The sequence below is a fragment of the Desmodus rotundus genome, chromosome 6, assembly GCF_022682495.2.
Source record: "Desmodus rotundus isolate HL8 chromosome 6, HLdesRot8A.1, whole genome shotgun sequence".
In the NCBI taxonomy this organism is placed as follows: Eukaryota; Metazoa; Chordata; class Mammalia; order Chiroptera; family Phyllostomidae; genus Desmodus; species Desmodus rotundus.
Window position 1 is genome coordinate 48549846 of NC_071392.1, and position 23269 is coordinate 48573114.

The 23269-nt window shown below is 38.6% G+C and overlaps 1 protein-coding gene and 1 pseudogene across 1 annotated transcript; both read right to left on the reverse strand.

Annotated features, from left to right (window-relative positions):
- Window positions 1–23269, reverse strand: part of LOC112303077 (keratin, type I cytoskeletal 18-like) — a 375683-nt pseudogene that overhangs the window by 114125 nt on the left and 238289 nt on the right.
- On the reverse strand, window positions 12143–16531 carry CCDC71L (coiled-coil domain containing 71 like). Its single transcript, XM_024558546.3, has one exon. It carries the CDS (start codon window positions 16228–16230, stop codon window positions 15535–15537), a length of 696 nt encoding a protein of 231 aa, XP_024414314.3. The 5' UTR covers window positions 16231–16531; the 3' UTR covers window positions 12143–15534.

Consider the following 23269-nt stretch of genomic DNA (forward strand, 5'->3'; position numbering starts at 1 on the left):
GAGTTCAGATGAGCAGAAAACCAGAGTGTCACACAGAACTGGGACATTTGGATCATGTCTCTTGGGAGCTTTTCTCTGGGAACCAGATGGGTTGAGGCTGGGGTGTATGGCCACATCACAGGGGAAATGGGCACTCCTATCTCCCTGGTAAACTAACTTGAGCTACCCTGAAAGTGGGAAAAAGTGCTTGTCCTCACCCTACAGGACTGTAGGCACTACCCCCAATAGGAGACTGTCTGAATCTACCCTTCAAGTTCTGGATACCCGACCCCTCTGGGCTTAGTTCTGCCCAGAGATAAGGGAGAGTGGCTTGGAGCTGAAATGTTCAAAGGGTGAGTCTCCCTGATGCTATTGTCTGGAACCAAGACAAAGTGCTTAGCCCCCTTCTGTGGGCTAAGCCAGCATCACCCCAATGGAAGACTTTTGATCTGTCCCCCCAAATCGGGGGCATCTGAGCTTCCTCCTACAGAGGGGATGGCTAGCTGCACCCAACCTGAACCTGCAGTGAGCCTCCTCCAAGTAGAAATAGAGTTGTAGACTCTTGCAAAGACTGAGTGCTTTGGTTCTAGAGTAGGGGTCACTTTCCCCTCATCGAGTGCTTGACTATATGATGCCCAAGTAGGGGATCCACCAGCCCTTTCTTCCCAGCCCTGGTTGCTATGCTGTACTGAGCTTGCAACCTCTGGAAGTTGCTGTGGTTTGCCCCTTCCCACTCTACAGTCTTTCTTCAGAGGGCTCTGGAGAAAGACCAGGCAACAACAGGAGGAGGCAGAGTAGCTAACAGTTGGAAGTGGAACCCAGGGAGTATCGGTCCTTTTACAGAACATCCCCCAGCTGTAAGCTGAGAGAAGCAGACTCTTACACACAGATTGGCCCCTCCCATGCAGGGCAGGTCTGGAAGATACAGCCACAAAAAATGAACAGCATAGTAGCTCCAGGCAGTTAGTCCAAGGCCAGTTATACACAATGTCTGATAGTGACTTGTCCTTGAATCCCCCCCCAAGTGGACCCAGAACCCAACAATTAATGGTGGGCTTCAGACAACATTAGAGCTTAACCCAACTAGCCACACAAGTGGCACACCCAGAGGGGGATTCTTACAGGCACCAGACCTGGCTGGGAACAACTCCACCTTGGGGTCAGCCTCTGCACAGTGTCTCATACACAGTGGTCAATGTTTATTCTTATTGTCAGCCATCCTGAATGGTTAACTCCACCCCTGAAAGGGCAAACAGCATTCAAGACTGAACTATAACAGAAGAGTACACATAAACCACAAGAAACATTTCTGGAGCACAAAACTCAGGTGATCTAGAAGATGGTGCCACTATGCCCAACAAGACACCATCATAAAACCATCATAATGTAACTAAATGCAGATCCACTGCCTGCCACTATGAAAACCAATACTCGAGAGGCAGGTGCTGATTTAAAGGCAAGTGGTTTATTTGCAGATGCTGGCCATCTGCAAGATGGGGGACTCACATCTCAAAGCCCATCTCCTGGAAGATGGGGGGTGGCTAATGTCACGAAGCCCATCTCCTAAAAGATGGGGGATTCATGTCACAAAGCCCATCTCCACCTCTCAGTCAGAGGGTCTTCTTTTATAAGAAGGGAGTAGGGAATGGAACAAAGAGATCAAGGGAGGGGGTTGAAAAGTTCTCTGTGTGCAGATGAACACAGTCCATCCTGATAAGGAAAGTGATGGTCCTGTGTGCATCATCCTGGTTTAGTGATACTGGCTCTATGTCACCTCAGCTTTGGTCATCCTGGATCCATAGATGTAGCTTAGCAAACCTCCCAGAACTGGGATGCTTAAAGGTTGGAGTCTATATCTTTTGAAGTTAGTTCCTAGGATTCTTATACAAACATGCTGTTCATCTACAAGCTACATATTAGTCAGAGCTAGCACTTATAGAAACAGGGTCAAATAAATGGTGGGGTGGGGTACAATTTCCCACCATTACAATTTTCCTCTGTTATAATAGCAACTTTGGGAGTCATAGCAAACCTATCTAATACCCAGAGACAAAATGGGGAGACAAAGGAATATGCCCCAAATGAAAGAACAAGAGAACTTCCCAGAAGAATTAAATGAGATGGAAGTAACCAAAATAATAGATGCAGGTTTAAAACAATGGTTATATGGATGCTCAAGGACTGTAGGGGAAGAATGTATGATCTCAGGGAGAACTTAAACAGAGAGTAAGCACTTCAAAAGTTCTGAGAACCATAAAAAAGAACCAGTCAAAAATGAATACAATATCTGAAATGAGTAATACACTAAAAGAAATCAACAGTAGGTTAGATGTAGCCGAGGATCAAATCAGCAAATTAGAGGACAAGATAACGTATCCACCCAAGGAGAACATGAAAAAAAGAGAGAAAGACAATTTTAGAAAGTGAGAAACGTCTAAGGGACCTCTGAACAACATCAAGTGTAACAACATCCACATCACAGATGTACCAGAAGGAGAAGAGAGTAAGCAAAATATATGCCCTGGCCAGGTAACTCAGTTAGTTGGGGCATTATCTGAATGTGCCAGGGTTGTGGATTCAATCCCCAGTCAGGGCACATATGGGAACCAACAAGTGAATGCATGAATAAGTGGAACAGATCAATTTCTCTCTCTCTGTCTCTCTGTCTCTCTCCCTCTCTCTCTCCATCTCTCCTTTCTTTTCTCTTTAAAAATCAATTTTTTTTTAAAAAAGGAAACAAAACTAGAGAGCCTGTTTGAACAAATAATGGCAGAAAACTTCTCTAACCAGATAAAGGAAAGAAGTCACTCATTGAGGAAGCACAGAAAGTCCCAATCAAGATGAGCCCAAAGAGACCCACACCAAGACACATCATAATTAAAATGGCAAAGGTTAAAAACAAAGAGAGAATCTTAAACAGAGCAAGAGACAGTTACTTACAAGGGAGTTCCCACAGGGCTGTCACCTGATTTATCAAAAGAAACACTTCAGGGCAGAAGGGATCAGCATGAAGTATTCAAAGAGATAGAAAACAAGTACATACAACCAAGACTAGTCTATCCTGCAAGGCTATCATTTAAAACTGAAGGCAAAATAAAGAGCTTCCTAGACCAAAAAAAGAAAAAGAAAAAAACTAAAAGAGTTCACTACCAACAAACTGCATTGCAAGAAATGTTAAAGGACCTGCTTTAAACAGAAAGGGGGAGGAGAAGGGGGGAGAGAGAGGAACACAGGTATAAATAAAAAATGGCAATAAATATCTATCAATAATAACCTTAAATGTAAATGGATTAAATACTCCAATCAAAAGACACAGGGTAGCTGAATGGATCCATGTATATACTGTCTATAAGAAACCCACCTCAGAACAAAAGACACACACACACTGAAAGTGAAAGGATGGGAAAAATATTCTATGCAAATGGAAACAACAACAGCAAAACTGGGGTAGCAAAACTGGGGTAACATTTTGTCTTGTATCAGACAGAATAGACTTCAAAACAAAGGCCATAACAAGACACAAAGAAGGTCACTGCATAATATTAAAAAGATTGATTCAACAAGAGGATACCCAACATAGGAGCCCCTAAATATATAAAGAAAATCTTGGTGGACATTAAGGTAGAGATGGACAGCAGTACAAACATAGTAGGGGATTTTAACACCCCATGGTCATTAATGGATAGATCTTCCAGAAAAAAAATTAATAAGGCAATAGCAACCTCAAATAACAGACTAGATTCGATACAGAGCATGTCAACCCAAAGCAGCAGAAAATACATTCTTCTCAGATGCACATGGACTATTCTCAAGATAGACCACACATTAGGACACAAAATAAGTCTTAACAAATTTTCAAAGATTGGAATCTTATCAAGCATCTACACTTACCACAATGATATTAAACTAGAAATCAACTACAACAAAAACTAAAAATATTTAAACATATGGAGGCTAAATAGCATGTTATTAAACAATGAATGGGTTAATAATGATATCAAGGAAGAAATTAAAATTTATCTGGGAAAGACGAAAATGAGCATACAACAACCCATAATTTATGGGACACAGCGAAGGCAGTTCTGAGAGGGAAGATCATAGTATTATAGGCTTACCTCAAGAAGCAAGAAAAAATTCAAATAAATAATCCAACACTACCCCTAAAAGAACTAGAAAAAAAAAAGCAGCCCAGAGTAAGTAGAAGGAAGGCAAAATAATAAAGATCAGAAAGGAAATAAATGACATAGAGGCTAAAAAAAAAAAAAAAAAAAAAACCCACAAAAGCAATGAAACCAAAAGGTGATTCTTTGAAAAGATAAACAAGACTGACTAACATTTAACAGGCTCATCAACAAAAAAAGAGAGGACTCAAATAAATAAAATCAGAAATGAAAGAAGAAAAGTAACAATTGATATTACAGAAATATGTCAACTAATCAGATAACATTGGTGAAATGGATAAATTTCTAGAAACGTACAATCTTCCAAAGCTGAATCAGGAAGAACTGGAAAACCTAAACAGAACAGTTACAACTAATGAAATTGAAGCAGTAATGAAAACAAAAAAAACCTCTCAGCAAACAAAAGTCCTGACCAGATGGCTTCACAGGTGAATTTTACCAAACATTCAAATAAGAACTAACATGTATCCTTCTCAAACTATTACAAAAATTCAAGAGGAAGGGAGACTTCCAAGCTCTTCTTATAAAGCTAGCATTATCCTAATTCCAACACCAAATAGAGACACTACAAAGAAAGCCAATTATAGGTCAACATGCCTGATGAATATAGATGCTAAATCCTCAACAAAATACTGGCCAATAGGACCCAACAATACATTGAAAAGATAACACACTATGAACAACTGGGATTTATTCCAAGGATGCAAGTTTAGTACAATATTTGCAAATCAATAAACATGATACATCACATAAACAAAATGAAATGTAGCCCAGGCTGGCATGGCTCAGTCGGTTGGAGTGTTGTCCCAAAACTGATTCCCAGCCAGGGAACATACCTAGGTTGTGGGTTCGAGTCCCAGTCAGCGTGCATACAATCCCAAATCTGGGTGCATACACAAAGCAACAAATCAATGCTTCTCTCTCGCATTGATGTTTCTCTCTCTCCCTTTCTCTCTATCTAAAAGCAATGAAAAAAATGTCTTTAGGTGAGGAAAAAATAAATATAATAAAGAAGGAAAGATAAAATTCACATGATCATATCAATAGATGCAGAAAAAAAGCACTTGATATAATCCAGCATGCATTTATGATAAAAACTCTCTACAAAGTGAGAATAGAGGGGTTATGATATAATAAAGGCCATATATGAAAAGCCTACAGCCAACATCATACTCAATGGGCAAAAACTAAAAGTATTTCTCTTAAGATCAGGAATAAGACAGGGATGTCCACTTTCACCACTCTTATTCAACACAGTACTGGAAGTCCTAGCCACAGTGATCAAACAAGAAGAAATAAAAGGCATCCAAACTGGAAAGAAGTAAAGCTGTCATTATGTGCAGATGACATAATATTGTACATAGAATACCCTAAAGACTCTATGGAAAAACTACTAGGACTAATAAATGAATTTGGCAATGTAGCCAGACACAAAATTAATATTCAGAAATTGTGGCATTTTTATACACTGGTAATGAACTACCAGAAAGAGAAATTAAGTAAACGATTCCTTTTACTATTGCAACCAAAAAAAAAATATATATATATATATATAAGGCACCTAAGAATAAATTTAACCAAGGAGGTGAAAGGCCTACACTCAGAAAATGATAAGATATTGAAGAAAGAAACTAAGATACAAATAAGTGGAAGCCTATACCATGTTCATGGATTGGAATAATTAATATCATTACAATATCCATAATATGAAAAGAAATCTATAGATTCAATGTAATTCCTATTAAAATACCAGTGACATATTTCACAGATCTAGAACAAATATTTCAAAAATTTATATGGAACTAAAAAGGACTCCAAATGCCCTTAGCAATCTTGAGAAAGAAGAACAAAGTTAGAGGTATCACACTACCTGATATCAAACTATACTACAAGGCCATTATAATTATAACAGCCTGGCACTGGCATAATAACAGGCATACACACCAAATAGAAAGAAAGCCCAGAAATAAACTGATGCCTTTATGGTGTTGGGAAAATTGGACAGGTATTTACAAAACTAAAAAATGAAATAAGACTACCAACATACATCATAGACAAGAATAAAGTCAAAAGGGATAGAAGACGTAAATGTAAGTCATGAAACCATAAAAATACTAGAAGAAAACATAGGCAGTAAAATATCAGACATACTGCTTAGCAATATTTTTGCCTATATATCTCCTAGGTCAAGGGAAACAAAGGAAAAATAAACAAATGGGGCTAAAACAAATTTAAAAGCTTCTGCACAGCTAAAGAAATCTTCAACAAAAGGAGAAGAGAACCCACTTATGGCAAAACATGTTTGCCAATGATATATCTAATATGGGCTTAATTTGTAAGATATATAAAGAACTTATACAACTCAACATCAGAAAGACAAATGATACAATTAAAAAATGGGCAAAGGCTCTGAGCAGTGTTACTCGGTTAGTTAGGTATCGCCCCACAAAGCAAAATGTCACCGGTTTGATTCCTGATCAGGGCACATACCTGGGCTGCAGATTTGGTCCCCAGTCAGGGTGTGTATGAGAGGTAACTGATCAATGTTTCTTTCTCACATCGATGTTTCTCTCCCTCTTTCTCCCTCCTTTCCCCTTTCTCTAAAAATAAACAAATAAAATCTTTTCTAAAAATGGGCAAAGACCTGAATAGACACTTTTCCAAAGAGGACATAGAGATGGCCAATAGATATATGGAAAAATGCTCAACTTCACTAATCATGAGAGAAATACAAATTAAAACCACAATGAGATATCATCTTGCACCTGCTAGAATGGCTACCATCAATAAGTCAACAAATAGCAAGTCTTGGCAAGGATGTGGAGAAAAGGGAATCCTCATGCACTGCTACTGGGAATGCAGATTGCTACAGCCACTATGGAAAAGTTTGGAATTTCCTAAAAAAAATAAATAAAAATTGAACTGCCTTTTGACTCAGCCATCCCACTTCTTGGAATATATCCTAAGAACATGGAAACACTAATTCAAAAGAATATATGCAGCCTACGTTCATAACAGCAGGATTTCCAATAGCCAAGATCTGGAAACAGTCCAAGGGTCCATCAGTAGATGAGTGGGTAAAAAACTATGGTACATTTACACAGTGGAATACTACCTGGCCATAAAAAAGGAGATCTTACCTTTGTGACAGCATGGATGGAGCTGGAGATTATTATACTAAGTGAAATAAGCCAGTCAGAGAAAGACAAATACTGTATGATCTCCCTTATATGTGGAATCTAATGAAAAATAAAACTAATGAACAAAATAAAAACAGGCATGGATACATGGGACAGACTGATGGATGATGTCAAAGAGGGGATGGGGAAGGAAGGGCTGGATGAAAGAAGGTGAAGGGATTAGCCAGACAACATACATACATGATGCACAGACAGAGACAACAGTGCGCCAGATTGAAAAGGGGGTGGGGCTAGGTGGAGGTGGGCAAAAGGGGGAAACAGAGACAGAAAGACACTTTGTTTGGGGTGAGGGGTGCACAATGCAGTGTGCAGATGGTGTTGTATTGAGTTGCACACTTGAAACCTGTATGGTTTTATGAACCAATGTCATGCCAATAAATTCAATTAAAAAAAAAAAACCTAGAAGGTAAAGCTGGAGCCATACAAAATTATCCCAGGTTTTGAGTCCTAATGAAGTAACTGTCAATTGTGCCCAGCTGAATGTTAGAATTACGATTGTTTTGATTTTCCCTTTTCCCCTCTTTTTGAACAGCAGTGTCTATTCTGTTTATCCTATACCTGTCCCACCATGGTCTGTTGGTTGTATCTTTAATTTATTGATCTTCAAATTGAGAAAAGAGGTATTCAAGGACCTGCGTTAAGAAAGGCACCCAAGAAGCCCCATCCACACCTGGACCTATTTTAGATGACAACATCCTGGTCTTTGGGCTGATTATAAAGTATAAAGGACTAGGACTTTGAGAAGGAGAATCTTAGGACAGGTGAAGGATATTTTGAATATGAGATGAATGTAAATAATTAAGCCCAGAGGGCAGACTGTGGTAGTTAAAATGCTCATAAATTCTTTTTTTGGGCCCTTCAAAAGGTTGAGTCTCATTTCCCTTGCCTTGAATGTGGGTTGGACTTTGTGAATCATTTCAAAGAATAGAATAAGATAAAAATGACAGAATGAGTCAGAAACACTATAAAAGGTAGATATGATCATTCCAACAGTGTTATAGTCTGGGACCATTTAGGGAAGGGGCAATGAGTCATCACAACTTAGAATTCTAAACCTATCAAAACTGTCAATTAAATGTGAGAATAGAATAAATATATTTTTAGATATGAAAAGCCTCAGAACATTTGATTCTATTCACTCTTTATTAGGAAGTTATCTGAGGATGTACTTCAACAAAATAAGAAGAGGGGAAAATAAAGAACTCTCCATACTTTCTGGTTAAGTTTTCTGTAAACCCTAAAACTGTTTTAAAAAATAAACTCCATTAAGAAAAGAAAGGACAGGAGGGAAGGTAAAAGACATTGAGAAAACTTACATACATATTGCTAAGCAAAAAAAGCCAGTTTGAAAAAGCCATATACTTTATGATTCCAACTATATGACATTCTGAAGAAGGCAGAACTATAGAGACAGTAAAAAAAACCCCACTGGTTGCCGGGGGGTACAGGGGAAGAGAGGAAGGGATGAATAGTGGATACAGGGCATTGTTAGGGTAGTGATACTATTCTGTGTGATACTGTAATAGTAGATACATGACATAATCCAGTTGTCAAAACATGGAACTGTACAACATAAAGTGAACCCTATTGGGTCAATAATATCTCATCCATCAGTTATAATAAATGTACCCACATAATGCAAGATATTAATAACTGTAGAGAGTGGGGTGTGAGGGGAGGCTCTACGTTTTCTGTACAATTTTTGTTCTAAACCTAAAACTTCCCTTAAAAAATAGCATGTTAAAAAAATAATCTAACTTTTTAACAAAAGTGTTGCCTCTAGGAAAGCGGTGGTTGGGATGAGGAAGGGAATTATTATTATTATTATTTATTATTTATTATAAGCCCTTATGTGCTACTTAAGGTGGGTTTTTAAAACCATATATATACATTACTTGGTTTTAAATGTTTTTAATTTTTAAAAAGTCTGTGCACCTACCAGGATGGCTCAAATAAGAACGACCAAAGATACCAAGTGTTAGCAAGGATATGAAAATCCTGAACTCTCATACACTACTCTAAAAGTTCATGCAAATTGATATAACCACTTGGGAGAAGTGAAAGTATTTACCAAATCTGATCTTTGAATAACATCTAATCAGGCAAATTCACTCCTAGGTAAATACTACCCCACCCCACCCACCAAGAAAAGTTCACCAGAGGACATGTTCTTTAATGTTCACTGAAGCTTTGATTATAATTGCCCTAAACTGGAATCTATCTAAATGCTAATCAAGAATTGCAGACACACTGTAGAATATTTACACAATAGAATTCTATACACCAGTGAAAATAAATGACTTACAACCAAATGCAATTATATGAATGAATCTCACAAACATAATTTTGAGTGAAATAAAGTAAGCATATGATACATAATTCTATGTACAGGGGTTGACAAAAGTAGATTTACAGTTAGTTGTTTGTATGGAAAATAATACAATAATTAATAAATAATACAAGAATTAACTGTTTCATATATTTACAACTGTAAACCTACTTTTGCCAACCTCTGATAAAAAAGTCCAAAAACAGGCGAAAGTTATCTATGCTGCAGAATGTCAGTGTAATCGTGATCTGGAGGGGAGATGGGTAATGACTGGAAGGGGCATTAGTTGTCCTCTAGGGTACTGGTAATGTTCTGTTTTTCTTTTTAAACTGAGTGTTTATTGCATGAGAATATTGAACTTATGAAATTTTGTGAAGTTGGGCTTATAATGCTTTTTTAAAAATTTTTATTCACTGATTTAAGAGAGGGGGGGAAAGGAAAGAGAGAGAAAGAGACATGGACCAGCTGCTCCACCCATCCATCCATTCATTGGTTGATTCTTGCATGTGCCCTGACTGGGGAATGGAACCGGCAATCGTGGGGTGTGCGACTACACTCTAACCCCCTGAACTCCCCGGCAAGGGTTATAATACTTTTAATATGTGTACTCTTAATATGCCTCAACAGTTTTTTAACCTAGACTTTAGAACCCTAAATTTCACCCTTTTTTCTATGCTCTACTCAATATTTTAAAAACATGTACTTGAAAAAATCCTACAAAAGAAATATGTATATATGTATATATATACACCTTACACAGTTAATTTCAGTACTTTGAACAATCTCATGTAACATTTTTATGAACACTTTCAGAAGCAAAAGAAGTCCAATTTTGAGTTCAGTAGAGTATTTATTCAGACTCGCTGGGCTAGCTATAGTGTATGATGTTGCTGTGATCATTACCTTCCACTTGTGCTCTGGATATGTTTACAGTATTATACATGATGGTTTGAGGTAACATTGTAACATTTACCAAGACCAGTGCTGACAGTGAGGTCATTGCTGTTGGGAAATCTGCAATCAGGCTGTTTGCAGCTTCTTCCTACAGGATAACTTCCATCTAAGAAAATTCTTTTGTGTCGGCTTCAGATACCACAACTTTGGCTTGCTCACCAAGTTAGAATATACCGTTATTGGTTGTGCTAACAGGAATTAGAACTAAATTACAGGCTTTAGATCCAAAATCTAAAAATGAGCATGTCAATGCTTCAAATAGGATCTTTTTCACTTTTAGTAATAATTTTCTGCTGTTTCAAACGTAACTATCGTACTCATTTGTTTCCTTTAACAAAGGAAATACAAACCTCACACAAATTAATTCCAATTTAGTTCGGTACATGTGGATTAACATGGTTCTTAAGCAACCCTTTGAATTTGTGCCAAGTGAAAACTTAGCGTGGAAATTTGGCAAGTTCTTGGATCAGTAACTTTAACTGATTACTTTGATAAATTCTCAGTTTAAAACACATAAGAGCACATTTTAAATATCTTGAAAATGCCAGGATGATAAAATAAGACCCCAAAATTTTAAGAATGCCTAAAAAACCTCCAACAGTGAAAACTACTAATAAATCAACTCAAACCAACCTCATGCTGAATATTTGTCTTTAATTCACCCACAAATTACCTTGTCTTTTAGCTATCCCAGACCACACTCTGTTCTTGGGATGCTAAATTCCCAAAGGACCACTCTCAGCATATATTTATGCTCAGCAGGCATGCCTCCAATTAATAGCATTTATTAAATATTTCCTATGTGTCCACCATTAATATGCACTTTTAATCTAACAGTCTCTTTTACTAACCACATTTGATACCTGAGGAAGCTAAGGCACACAGTTTATGTAACTTACCTGGAGTTCTAATGCCAATAGAAAGCCTTTATTCTATCCCAGGCATTGTGATTCACAGCTGTTACATCATGACGACTCCATTTTTGATACTCAGGTTCAAAAGACAAATTCAGATCAGAGAGGACTGTGAATCCTATGCTTGTTAATACTCCATTTCTCCTTTCTAGACTGTAATGAAAATTCTAGTTCTACTCTGTTAAAACAGCCCTTATTGATGATACTCCTATGGAACACTCTCACTTCTTTCATAATGTGAAAGAATGTGAGCTTTAGACCTTCTATCACTACCACGAGGGAGATTGGGGTCGGTAATCAAAACTAAATTTTGATGCATTTTCAGTTTTTATTGCTGACAAGGTGGGTAACGACTTGGTCTTGGGCATGAAGCACTGTCCTGGAGACTCACTAGATCATTAGAGCTGACGTAACATAGACTCCCAGTATAGCACAGCACACCTATCTCAAAACTTCCAGCAGTCTGAAGTTCACAAAAAAGTCAAAACTTATCACACGATAAAGTAAAACATTTTCCAGTTCACATGTAAACATAAAACCCCATTTCAAAAACTTTCAACATCATTAGAGAAACCAGACACTGTGTATTCTCTAAAATTTATTTACAGTTAATAAATTAAAAAGCAAAGTACAATCAGATTGTAAATCTTAGTCATATGCACATCAAACTGTCCAAAAAAAGTCAGTTCCATTACGAATAATTGCCTCCTAATGCACTTAAGACATAAGTCCATTAAGAAATATTTTAAACAGGTGAATATTATGTATGTCCATTAAAAAACACAAATTTAAAGGGTGCTGTGGCAACCCTTAAAAGAACAAAAAACTTTGAGTTAAAAATTGCCCGAATTTTTTGTATTCAAATATTTTAATGTTTTTTATTGAAAGTTTTCAGATTTGCACATTGCAAATCAATAGGTGTCAGCCACCAGCTTAAGTTACACTTGTCCAATAGGGTCCTCAAACTTGGACAAAATAAATACACACCCCAACAATGACACTTTACACTATCAACAACGAAGCTTGCCCTCAACAATCATGACATTACTGGTTTCAGTAAGGAAAAATAAGTTGCTGGTTGACAGGAAGGATAAAAAAAAATGACATCAGAAATTTCAAAAGGTTAATTGAGGTGCCAGTCACCACATTTAGGCACTCAAGAGTTAAAAATTAAATAAAAGCTTAGCAAGGTGATATACTTCCTAGCTTCCTCCTTCTCCTTGTGCCATGAGATATAAGAGAAGGTAAAATAATGAATGAAGATCACAGGACTTCTTACAAAAACTATACACAAGCTAGGCTAGAGACTCACTTTAGAGGACAGTAAATGGATGCCTCACAATAAAGGCCACCATGCCAAGTTCCTTTTCACATTCTGCCCAAAAGTACCCATAAAATACTTTCACTTTTCTATTAATATACTAGTCAACTATATTATTTGTTTCTTCACATTAGGGAAGTTGTAACATAGGCTTTGCTAAAGAAAACTTGGCAAAAATAAAGATTTTTTTTTCCTACATCTTATCACACAAAGTAGAAATGGCATGAACTTTTAACAAACCAAAAAAATAACGTATTGAATTCAGGATAGACAATTAGATCCAAACTGAAATCACACAGACCAGATAATCCAAAGAAGCATGTATGTGAATTCAAGTGCTCTAAAGTAACAAAGCATAAGAGGAAAAAAAGTTAAAACCCTAAGTTACAATGAATGCATGGTGTGAAAGATTGTGTTTCAGTTTTGTGCTGAGCAAAATTATCCTCCCAGCTAAGTCTAATTTCAAAATCCTCTGGGAAACTATCTAGATAAGTAATATGTTGAAATTACATTCTAATATGGCCATTGAATTTATTTTTTAATTATTATAAAACTATATACAATAGAAGTGATACAAATACAAATTTTCTTCTCAGATGCTAGTTAGCTTAAAAAGTTAACTTTTTTGGCGGGGGAGGAGAAAACCCTATATAACTAGAATACAGTTGGCAATGGAAGCTAATAATCAAAAGAATATAGATGAGCTTCCTATCACACAAATATAATTTAACACTCTCCATCTTCTAATTATTCACTTTTATTTATTCATGTGACAGTGTATGTAACAATGCATTACCACTGAGTAGTGAATAAAAGACTATGATGCTTACTGGGAAACTGTATAAAGTCATTATATATATATATATAAAAAAATCTTTTTTAACAAAACAAAAACACTGAAAGTAAAGTCACAAAGCTCCTAAACCACACTATTCAACTTGGAAAAAAATCATTTCAGAAGGCTATGCCGTTTAAATTCTAAGAACACAAGAGTCAAAATTGCAGCTTTCATTATTCTCCAAAGAAGCTGCCAAGCAGAGATAAACCTTAATATTGAGTATTAAATATGTCAAGTTCCAGCCCAGTACAGATTGCTCCATGGCAGAATACTTAAATTTGAAATAATAGTGGTACAAAAACTTGACCCTTTAGATATTGCAGTAAAATCTGGCTGTGGCACCACTGACTAAAAACCATTAAGTCTTGCTGCCAACAATGACCAAAGGCACTTGGATAATCAAGAGTTACACACTGGGCCGTATGATATAAACACTATTATAAATGTGTAAAAAGAAGGGTCAGAACTCTGTGTGGCTTGCCTGTTTGATTCCTGTGGTCTTCAGCTGTCAAAGACCCATAACTGCAAACATAAATTGAAATGGAAATAAGATAAAAAAAAGGCAACTGGTGGAGCAAAAAAGTCAACTGTCATGATGTTTATAGAAGTGGTGATATTAGTCTGGACATTTCTTGTTATCCAACAACAAAACCAAATAAGAAAGAAAAATAAATCTATTTCACCCAAAGAAACTTCCAACAAGTTAGTTATACCAAGAAATGCCCCCACCCCTCTAGATCATTTACAGTTCTGAGGATTCTAGTGGGTATTCTGTTTATCATTTTAATCACAAAATTTATACATATTTGTTTCTCCTATTGGACTCCCATTTTAAAATAAATTATCCTTGAAATATTCCTGGATTTGTAGGTTAGACCAGTACAAAGAGGCCATATCATTTCTAATCAGATTTCATCCATCTCTTTAACCAATGCCAGTTTTTATAATGTATTCATTTCTTTTAATCACAAGCCATGTGGTTTCAATGCACTTTAATTTTCATTCAATTTTTAAAAGTTTAACAGCCCAACTCTTCCTAAACAAAACTATGAGTTTCTACCATTTTCTTTAGGAGCTCAGTAAATATAAACTTTAAATTTCGATATAAAATATTTAGAAACACCTTAAAATATTTAAAACAGTTGTATTTTGCATCTCTTTGTTTGCAATCACTGAGCCTATGAAGTTCAAAGCCATACAAATCCTTGACAGTCATAAGCTTGAGTCGCTTAGAAAGCACCCTTGGTCAAAAAAAGCACTGGAATCCAGTTCACGTTAGGAAACGAGATTCAGAATACCCTGAGCACAAATTACTGCAACTCCACAAAACATGTTTGATCTTTCGTCCAGAAAGAGGGGTGGTAGTCCAAAAGAAGAAAAAAAAAAGTGGGGGAGGGGAGTAGCGGGGAGGAGAGGTATAAAAAGCAAGTGAATTCTGGCTTATTACACAAGCACAAAACCAAATTCCTTTGGAAAAATAGTGACTTCTTCGGAGGGCTTCCAGACCAGTGAGGTAGAGTCCAAAAGGGAGAGAATGGATCTGCCCCTACAGTCCTGGAGACGTCTCAATCTGGGGTTAGGAAGAAAAGGGGCCTGTCTTGAGGGTCCAGCGCTGGAAGGCAGGAGAGGGCACACCTGCCCCGGGGTCCCAGACGGCGGCGCAGGTCCAGGACGCAGAGCCGGGAACATCAACCGGTGACTTCTTCGCTCGTAAAGTGCACTAGGGGACGGAGTCCTGGCTGGATCTGTAAACACTCGACTGACACTTGTTCATCCCTACAGGCGGAAGCTCCGTCGGAGGGTCCAAGGGGCTGCCTTTCACGCCCGAGGCACCGGGAAGCGGCGGAGCCTCACCACGGGTTCCAGGTTCACTCGTAAGACTTGGTGTGCTCGGCGCCGTGCCGCCGCCAGGCTGCGCTCGCCCCACACGTCGCAGCCGACGCGGATGGTGGGGAAGGTGGTCAGCGTCGGGGTGGCAGCCCTCCAGATCTCCTCTAGGGTGCGGCCCCCGAAGCAGGGGCCGAGGGCTTCGGGCTCTGTGGCGCAGCTCTCCTCGGGGGTAGGCGGCGGGGGCAGCGACGGTTTCTTTCTGTGGGCGGCGGCCCCCCGGGCTCTGCGGCGCCTCCTCCTGGCCGCCCAGCCCCGGCCCAGCCTGCGTGTCTGGCCGTGGACAGCGGGGGTTACTGGGGGGTCAGGGACCAGAGCCCGGCAAGAGGAGTAACCGTAAACGTCCTTGCTGCGTAGGATGTGCGGGGAGAACTGGTGCTTGAGGCTGCAGAGGAAGCTCCAGAGCTCCGCGTCCGAGCTCATGAACTCCGTGCTGCGGGGCATGAACAGCTTGAAGGCGTCGCCCAGCGCCTTGGTGGTGTCTGCCAGCGACAGCTGCGAGCGCGAATATACCACCTTGTCCTCCAGCGCCTCCAGCCCGGCCCCATCTCCTGCCCTAAAGCTGCCGCCCCGGAAGACCGAGGCCGGGGCCGCCTGGGGCCGCCGCCTCTTCACGTTGCGCCGCATCGGAGGCCGCTCGGGGCCGCCCGCGCTCTCCGGGTTCCGCTGCCGCTGCCGCCGCCGCCGCCCCCTTCTGCGTTCGGCTCCGCGGCGGCGGCCGCTGCAGGCGCCTTTCGCCCGGTGCCTCTCTCGCTACTTTTCTCGCCTCCGCCGCCGCCGCCCCACCCCTTCTGAGGGCGGAGGACGCGGGTGAAGATCCTGCCACCCGGTACAAGATGGCTGCCGGCGCCCACCCCTGGGCTTTGTCATTGGACGGCGCCTCGCCCCCTGGTTTCTCTTTCTTCTCCTCTCTCGCTTCCTTTCGCCCTCTGCCTTTCTTTAAATGTGCCCGCCTCAGGCCCCTCCCACCGCAGCCCCGTCTCCACCCATTGGGTACTCTCAGAAGAGGGGCGGGGACTAATGGGGTAGAGGCCAGTTCCTGGAAAATGGTGCTGGGGTTGATGGTTGTGGCCCTAGAACCGGAGTCAACTGTTGGATGGGTATTGGGAAGGGTGCCAAGTGTAGAGGAAGGGGTGGACATCAGCTCCACCTTGGGGACAGTCACTCAGAATGAATGGGTATGCATTTGTAGATTGAGCTGGGAGATCTATTGGTCTGAATAACAAAGGAAGCTATGCCCAAAGGCTGTTGCTTGTATCACGAGAAATTTAGGTTTAAATAAAGACAGAATGGGCCTTTCACAATTCTCCTCTAAACCCTCAAAGGCCCCTTTCGGCAACTTCATCCAACTTCCCTCTGTTGGCCCCAATCCATTTCAAGTAACCACTGGTAATCCAGAATTGTTCAGGTAACAGAGGTGACATCAGTGAGATTATCTCCTAGACAGTGGAACTATCTTCATATTTAAGAGGTACTCTGCTTACTGAGAAAACAAAGTATTTTATACCTATAAAACTAAATACTATTTGCTCAAGTTGATCAAAGATCAATTACAACAAAGCCATTCTACTTAAAATATCCTGGTTTTTAAATATATAGTTCTTTTTAAATGACTGCACTTCATTTTTCATTTAGTTTTAATATGTCCCTTTGCATCGTCTGTCATTTAGAAATGAATGATACATCATCATAGAGTCAAAAGAGTTCTGTCAAAAGAACACATCACCTATTGTATTTGAAAGGAGGGGATTATGAATAATTATAGAGTCGTGGACATTCTAAAGTTGTCTTTTTCATCCTCAGTACTTAGCTCAGTGGCTGTCAGATAGTGAGCATTCCATTTGCTGAGTGAATGGATGAAATATTATTTGAGATGAGGTGAGAAAGAAAGATATTGAAATTGCTCGGAAGAGGACAATTTTATAATTTGCATTTATATTGCAATTTTCTCTTTAACTCCTTTAAACTTTTAAGGCTAAAAAAATCTAATACTTAGAATTTTGAGGTAGATATGCAAATTATTTTATCCTTCAGTGACCATCTTATTTTGTAGTAGAGAACCGATAAAGTACAGAAGTTTTGTGATTAGCATATAGTTTCTAATGGTTCCCTCAAATATTTTAGATTAAAGATACCTAGTTCAATCTCCTATTTCACAGATGAGGGAATTTGGACCCACTGAGGTTCAGTAACATAGCTTGGACTGGGACTACAGTTTATGTCTTGGGTTCCTACTCTGGTGACCCTTATATTTCACTGAGGATTTTTCCAGTTGTGCTGTTGGGACTTTAAAATGTTCTACAGAAAATTAAGCATACATGGAGTAATCAGAAGACAGAGTTATACCCCTATTTCTACTTGCATGACACCCATAATTGAACCATTTTTATGTCTTATATTGGACTTACAGATAACATTTTGTTTGAATCAGGTAATATTTTGTTGGTATAACTTCAATAATTAAAAAAACAAACAAACTCTGCAAAGAAAATAATTCTGTACCTGACAAAATCATGGAAAATCATGGCAACTTTAGGGTGAAATACCCTAAACTAAACCCTAGTATTCTGTTAGTCTAGATTTGTTTCTAACATTTATATTAATACAAGGAGATAACATTAATTATTAGTTCAAATTAAATAGAGCATGATTCATCTAGAAAACTTTCAGCCTTTTCATTAGAACCATTCTAAAGTAATGTAGATTTTTCTATATGAGTTATCTCAAAGCTCAAATCATTTTCCTAGAAAAGCACACCCTGATCTCAGAACAAGATTGGGGAGTCAATTACCAGCTTCCTAAATCCTTATATAAAAATGAGATCATGCACTGGTTGGTGTGGCTCAGTGGTTGGAGCATTGTTCCATAACCAAAAATTTGCAGGTTCAATTTCCACTCAGGGCACAAGTCTAGGTTGCAGGTTTGGGCCCAGGTCCAGGAGCCTGCAATACCCAGTCCCCCTGTGTAGCCAGGAGGCAACCAATCCATGCTTCCCTCTCACATTGATGTTTCTCCCTCTCTTCCATCTTCTCTCTCTAAAAAGCAATGAAAAATGTCCTCAGGTAAGGATTAAAAAAATGAGATCATAAGAATTTATGTACTCCTGGTTTCTCATATTGTTATCCTCTCCCTTCTATGTTAATCATACTATAAGTACTTACAGGTCTTTTGCCAAGTAAACATATACCAGTGATCTACACAAACTTACAGAATTGATTTCAATTAAGAGGTTAAATCTTTTTTCAACACAATTTTGATTTTCAGAAAACATAAGATCTCAACAAATTTCTGGGTATTCAATAGTTCATTTTTATAATACATATTCATTTAACTTGCTTAAAAGCAAAAAACATTTTATATGAAATATTTGTAGGAATTCGTATCATATTAAAATGCTTGAATTATTATATACTTTTAAAATTTGTATTGTTTGATCTCTATTTCTGTTTTCTGTATTTCTTATTTTTACATTTTTTTCTTGACCCTCTACCTTTGCTTAGTTCACATAATTTTATAAACAGTTCCTTATCTATTCTCTGAAGGAAGTAAAATTTACACAGAAATATATTGTCTAGTGTCTGAGACTTTCCTGAGACACTATAAAGTTTATGGAAGTTGACAAATTAAATTTTTGTTTTTGAACATAATAGTTTAAGTCCTCAAGTTATTCCTTTACTTCTCAACGCGATGCCTCTTTATGCCTCTAATAAATGATGGATAATAAGAATAAATGGGTGGGGAGGGGTGGGGGGAAAGACAGAAAACTGTACTTGAACAACAATAAAAAAATGTTAAAAAATAAAAATAAATTTTAAAAAGTATAAATATCAAAAATCAAGCTGTATACATTTCTGAATTTATCTAAAAATGAATACAAGCAAAATAAAGTGATTGGGGGAAATTATAAACAAAATATATATCTCAGCTATCCAGAACCTTTAAGATAGTACTTCTATAAAATAATTTGCTTCTTGAAAAGTGACCAAAAATAAAAAGTATATGTGAGTGGTTGTGAGCATCAACTCTGAAATCAAATATACTTGGAATCAAATAGATCTTTACAACAAGTATCTTTGAGGACATTTTTTATTTACCTAACTGAGCCTCAGTTTTCTCATCTATAAAATGAATGTAACTTCTACTTCAAAAATTGTTTTCAAGGTTGCATGAGAGAACATTGGTAAAACATTTACTGTTGTACCATGATCACAGTAAGCATCCAATAAATAATAACTATTCTTATTTTTCTTATCTAATTATGATGATTTTACTTGATTTAACCAACCTATTGCAAACCTGTGGTACAGTGTAAGAGTTTTTTAAAAAGTAATAGATTGACAAAGAGAAAATAAAGATGCTGTTGCAACAAGAAAACTTATGAGATCATCTAACTAGTCCAACACTCTTAATTCAGATGAGAATATTGAGATGCCAAGAGATCTGCTTAAGGTCACCATAGCTGAATAGTGAAATACCCTACATTGAACCCTAGAATTCTGTTAGTCTAGATTTGTTTCTAACATTTTTATAGTAATACAAGGAGATAGCATTAATTATTAGTTCAAATTAAATTAAATAGAGCATGATTCATCAAGAAAACTTTCAGCCTTTTCATTAGAACAATTCTAAAGTAATGTAGATTTTTGTATGAGTTATCTCAAAGCTCTGATACTCCACAAAACTGTGTAATGTGAAGCACAAAAATATGATATAAACTGAGAGGCTAGGACTTCTACTTCTAGAAAGATTGTTGTATTCCCTATACTCCCTCCAAATTATAACTAAAATCCCTAGACATGATATGTTAAATAAGAAGATTGATAAATGGAGAGAGAAAAGAAACCTAGCAACCTAAAGAACAATATAGCAGAGAGTTCCCTGGGTTTTCTTTTTTACTTTTTTCTCTTTTCTGTACACTTCTGACTGAGTACTAGAGAAGCCAGCAACCCAGAAATGCCAACAGATGTAGGCAAAAGAAGCCAAAACAAATTCTTGGTCTCTGTTGCTATAAAAACAGGAAAGGAACAGGCTAGCAAGACAGAAAACTTTCTAATAATCAGTCTACTTCAGCAAAACACCACAGAAAACTATGACATCTACCCTTCTCACCAGGCTGTAACAAGGCACCATGCCAACCATTGTGAGGTGTATCAGAGAAGGCTAAACAGGGAATCAAAATTCTAATCCATTCTAGGATGTTAAGAGGCCATCCTCTCTCAAAGCGTCAGTGCAGACCATGTGGGAGCAGTAATAAGACACTCCTACCCCTCTCAGCCAGGGAGCTATCATTGGAGATCTAGTGGAAAGCTAGAATTCCCAACTCTACCCAGCAGTAATGACTTGGGTGTCAGAAGAGGCAGACCCAGGATACCTGGACTTCTACCTGGCAACACTGGTAGAGTCAGTATCTCTCCATTTCCCTGTTGGAACAGTGTGAGAGAAAAAGAGCTAAAATAAGTTTAAATAATATCCAGAGTCTCACAACACAATAGTGCCCAGGTTTCAATTGAAAATCACTTATCATACCAAAAACCAGGAATGTCTAAAGCTAAATGAAAACAATCAATAGATGCCAATATTGAGATGAAAGAGATGTTGTAATTATATAATAAAGATATTAAAACAGCCATTATAAAGACACTTTAATAGTCCATTGTGAACACTCTTGAAATAAATAAAAAGATATAAAACTACAGTAAAAAAAAATTTCAGCAAAGAAACAGGAGATATAATTAGGAACCAAAATAAAAATTTTAGAGATGAAAAATACAATAATCAAAATAAAAAGCTCAGCTAATAGACTAAACAGCAAGATTGGAGGAGAAGGATGAAAGAATCAATGAGCTTGAAGATGGATCAACAAATATTACCAATCTGAACAGAGAAAAAATTAAAAATAAAAATGAAACAGAACCTCAGGAACCTATGAGATTAAAAGAGCTAATATTTGTGTCATCAGAAGCTTGAAAGGAGAGAAGAAAAATGTAGGGCTGAAAATGTACTTGAAATAATGTTTCAAATTTGGCAAAAGACATAAACCTGCAGATTCAAGAACCTGAACTAACCTAAACAAGATCACAGAAATCCATGTCAAGACACATCAAGGTTGTCAAACTTTAGAAAACGAAATAAAAAGGAAATCTTACTGAAAGCAGTGAGATAGAAATGATACATCAGATATAAGGGAAAAATCAATTTGAATAACAGTAGATTCCTCATGAGAAAACATGGAGGCCAGGGGAGAACCAAGATGGCGGCATAGGTAGACACACTGCGCCTCCTCACACAACCAGAACTGACAGAAAATCGAATGGCAAGGAAGTCTGACACCAAGGAGATAAAAAAAATAAACCTTCATCAAGACTGGTAGGAGGGGCGGAGACGGGCAGCCGGGGCGGAGAGGACTCGTGTTGCCTTGGTGGCAACAGAGACTGACAGAGTGTGGGACAAACGGGGCAGGCGGTCTGACCACTGGCAGACCCTGCAGCCCCACATTCACGCATAGATAAACCGGAAGGAATGGTGGGGAGTGAAGCAGACCTCGCAGCCCAGGGCTCCAGCGTGGGGGGGGGCGGGCAGGGGGGGGATAAAGCCTCATGGGTGATTGAAAACACCCATGGGGGTTGGGGCAGCAGCAGGAGAGACTCCCAGCCTCACAGGAGAGGTCGTTGGAGAGACCCACAGGGGTCTAGAGTGTGCACAAGCACACCCACTTGGGAACCAGCACCAGAGGGGCCCAATTTGATTGTGGGTAGCGGAGTGAAAGAGTGAAATCTGGAGGAGAGTGAAGAAGGCGCCATTGCTCCCTCTTGGCCCCTCCCCCACATACAGAGCAGCAACCAGCGTTACCCCGCCCCGTAAACACCTAAGGCTCTGCCCCTTTATATACAGGTGTGCCGAGACCAAAAAAAAAAAAAACAAGGCCCAAATGAAAGAACAGATCAAAGCTCCAGATATAATTCAACTAAGCAGTGAACAGATAGCCAACCTATCAGATGCACAGTTCAAAATGCTGGTAATAAGGAAGCTCACAGAATTGGTTGAATTTGATCAAAAACTAGATGAAAAAATGAAGGCTATGCTAAGAGAGACAAAGGAAAATGTACAGGGAACCAAGAGTGAGGTGAAGGAAACTGGGACTCAAATCAATGGTGTGGACCAGAAGGAAGAAAGAAACATCCAACCAGAAAAGAAGGAAGAAACAAGAATTCAGAAAAATGAGGAGAGGCTTAGGAACCTCCAGGACATCTTGAAACGTTCCAACATCCGAATTATAGGGGTGCCAGAAGGAGAAGAGGAAGAACAAAAATTGAAAACTTATTTGAACAAATAATGAAGGAGAACTTCCCTACTCTGGCAAAGGAAATAGACTTCCAGGAAGTCCAGAAAGCTCAGAGAGTCCCAAAGAAGCTGGACCCAAGGAGGAACACACCAAGGCACATCATAATTACATTACCCAAGATTAAGCAGAAGGAGAGAATCTTAGAAGCAGCAAGAGAAAAGAACACAGTTACCTACAAAGGAGTTCCCATAAGACTGACAGCTGATTTCTCAAAAGAGACACTACAGGCAAGAAGGGGCTGGCAAGAAGTATTCCAACTCATGAAAGGCAAGGACCTACATCCAAGATTACTGTATCCAGCAAAGCTATCATTTAGAATGGAAG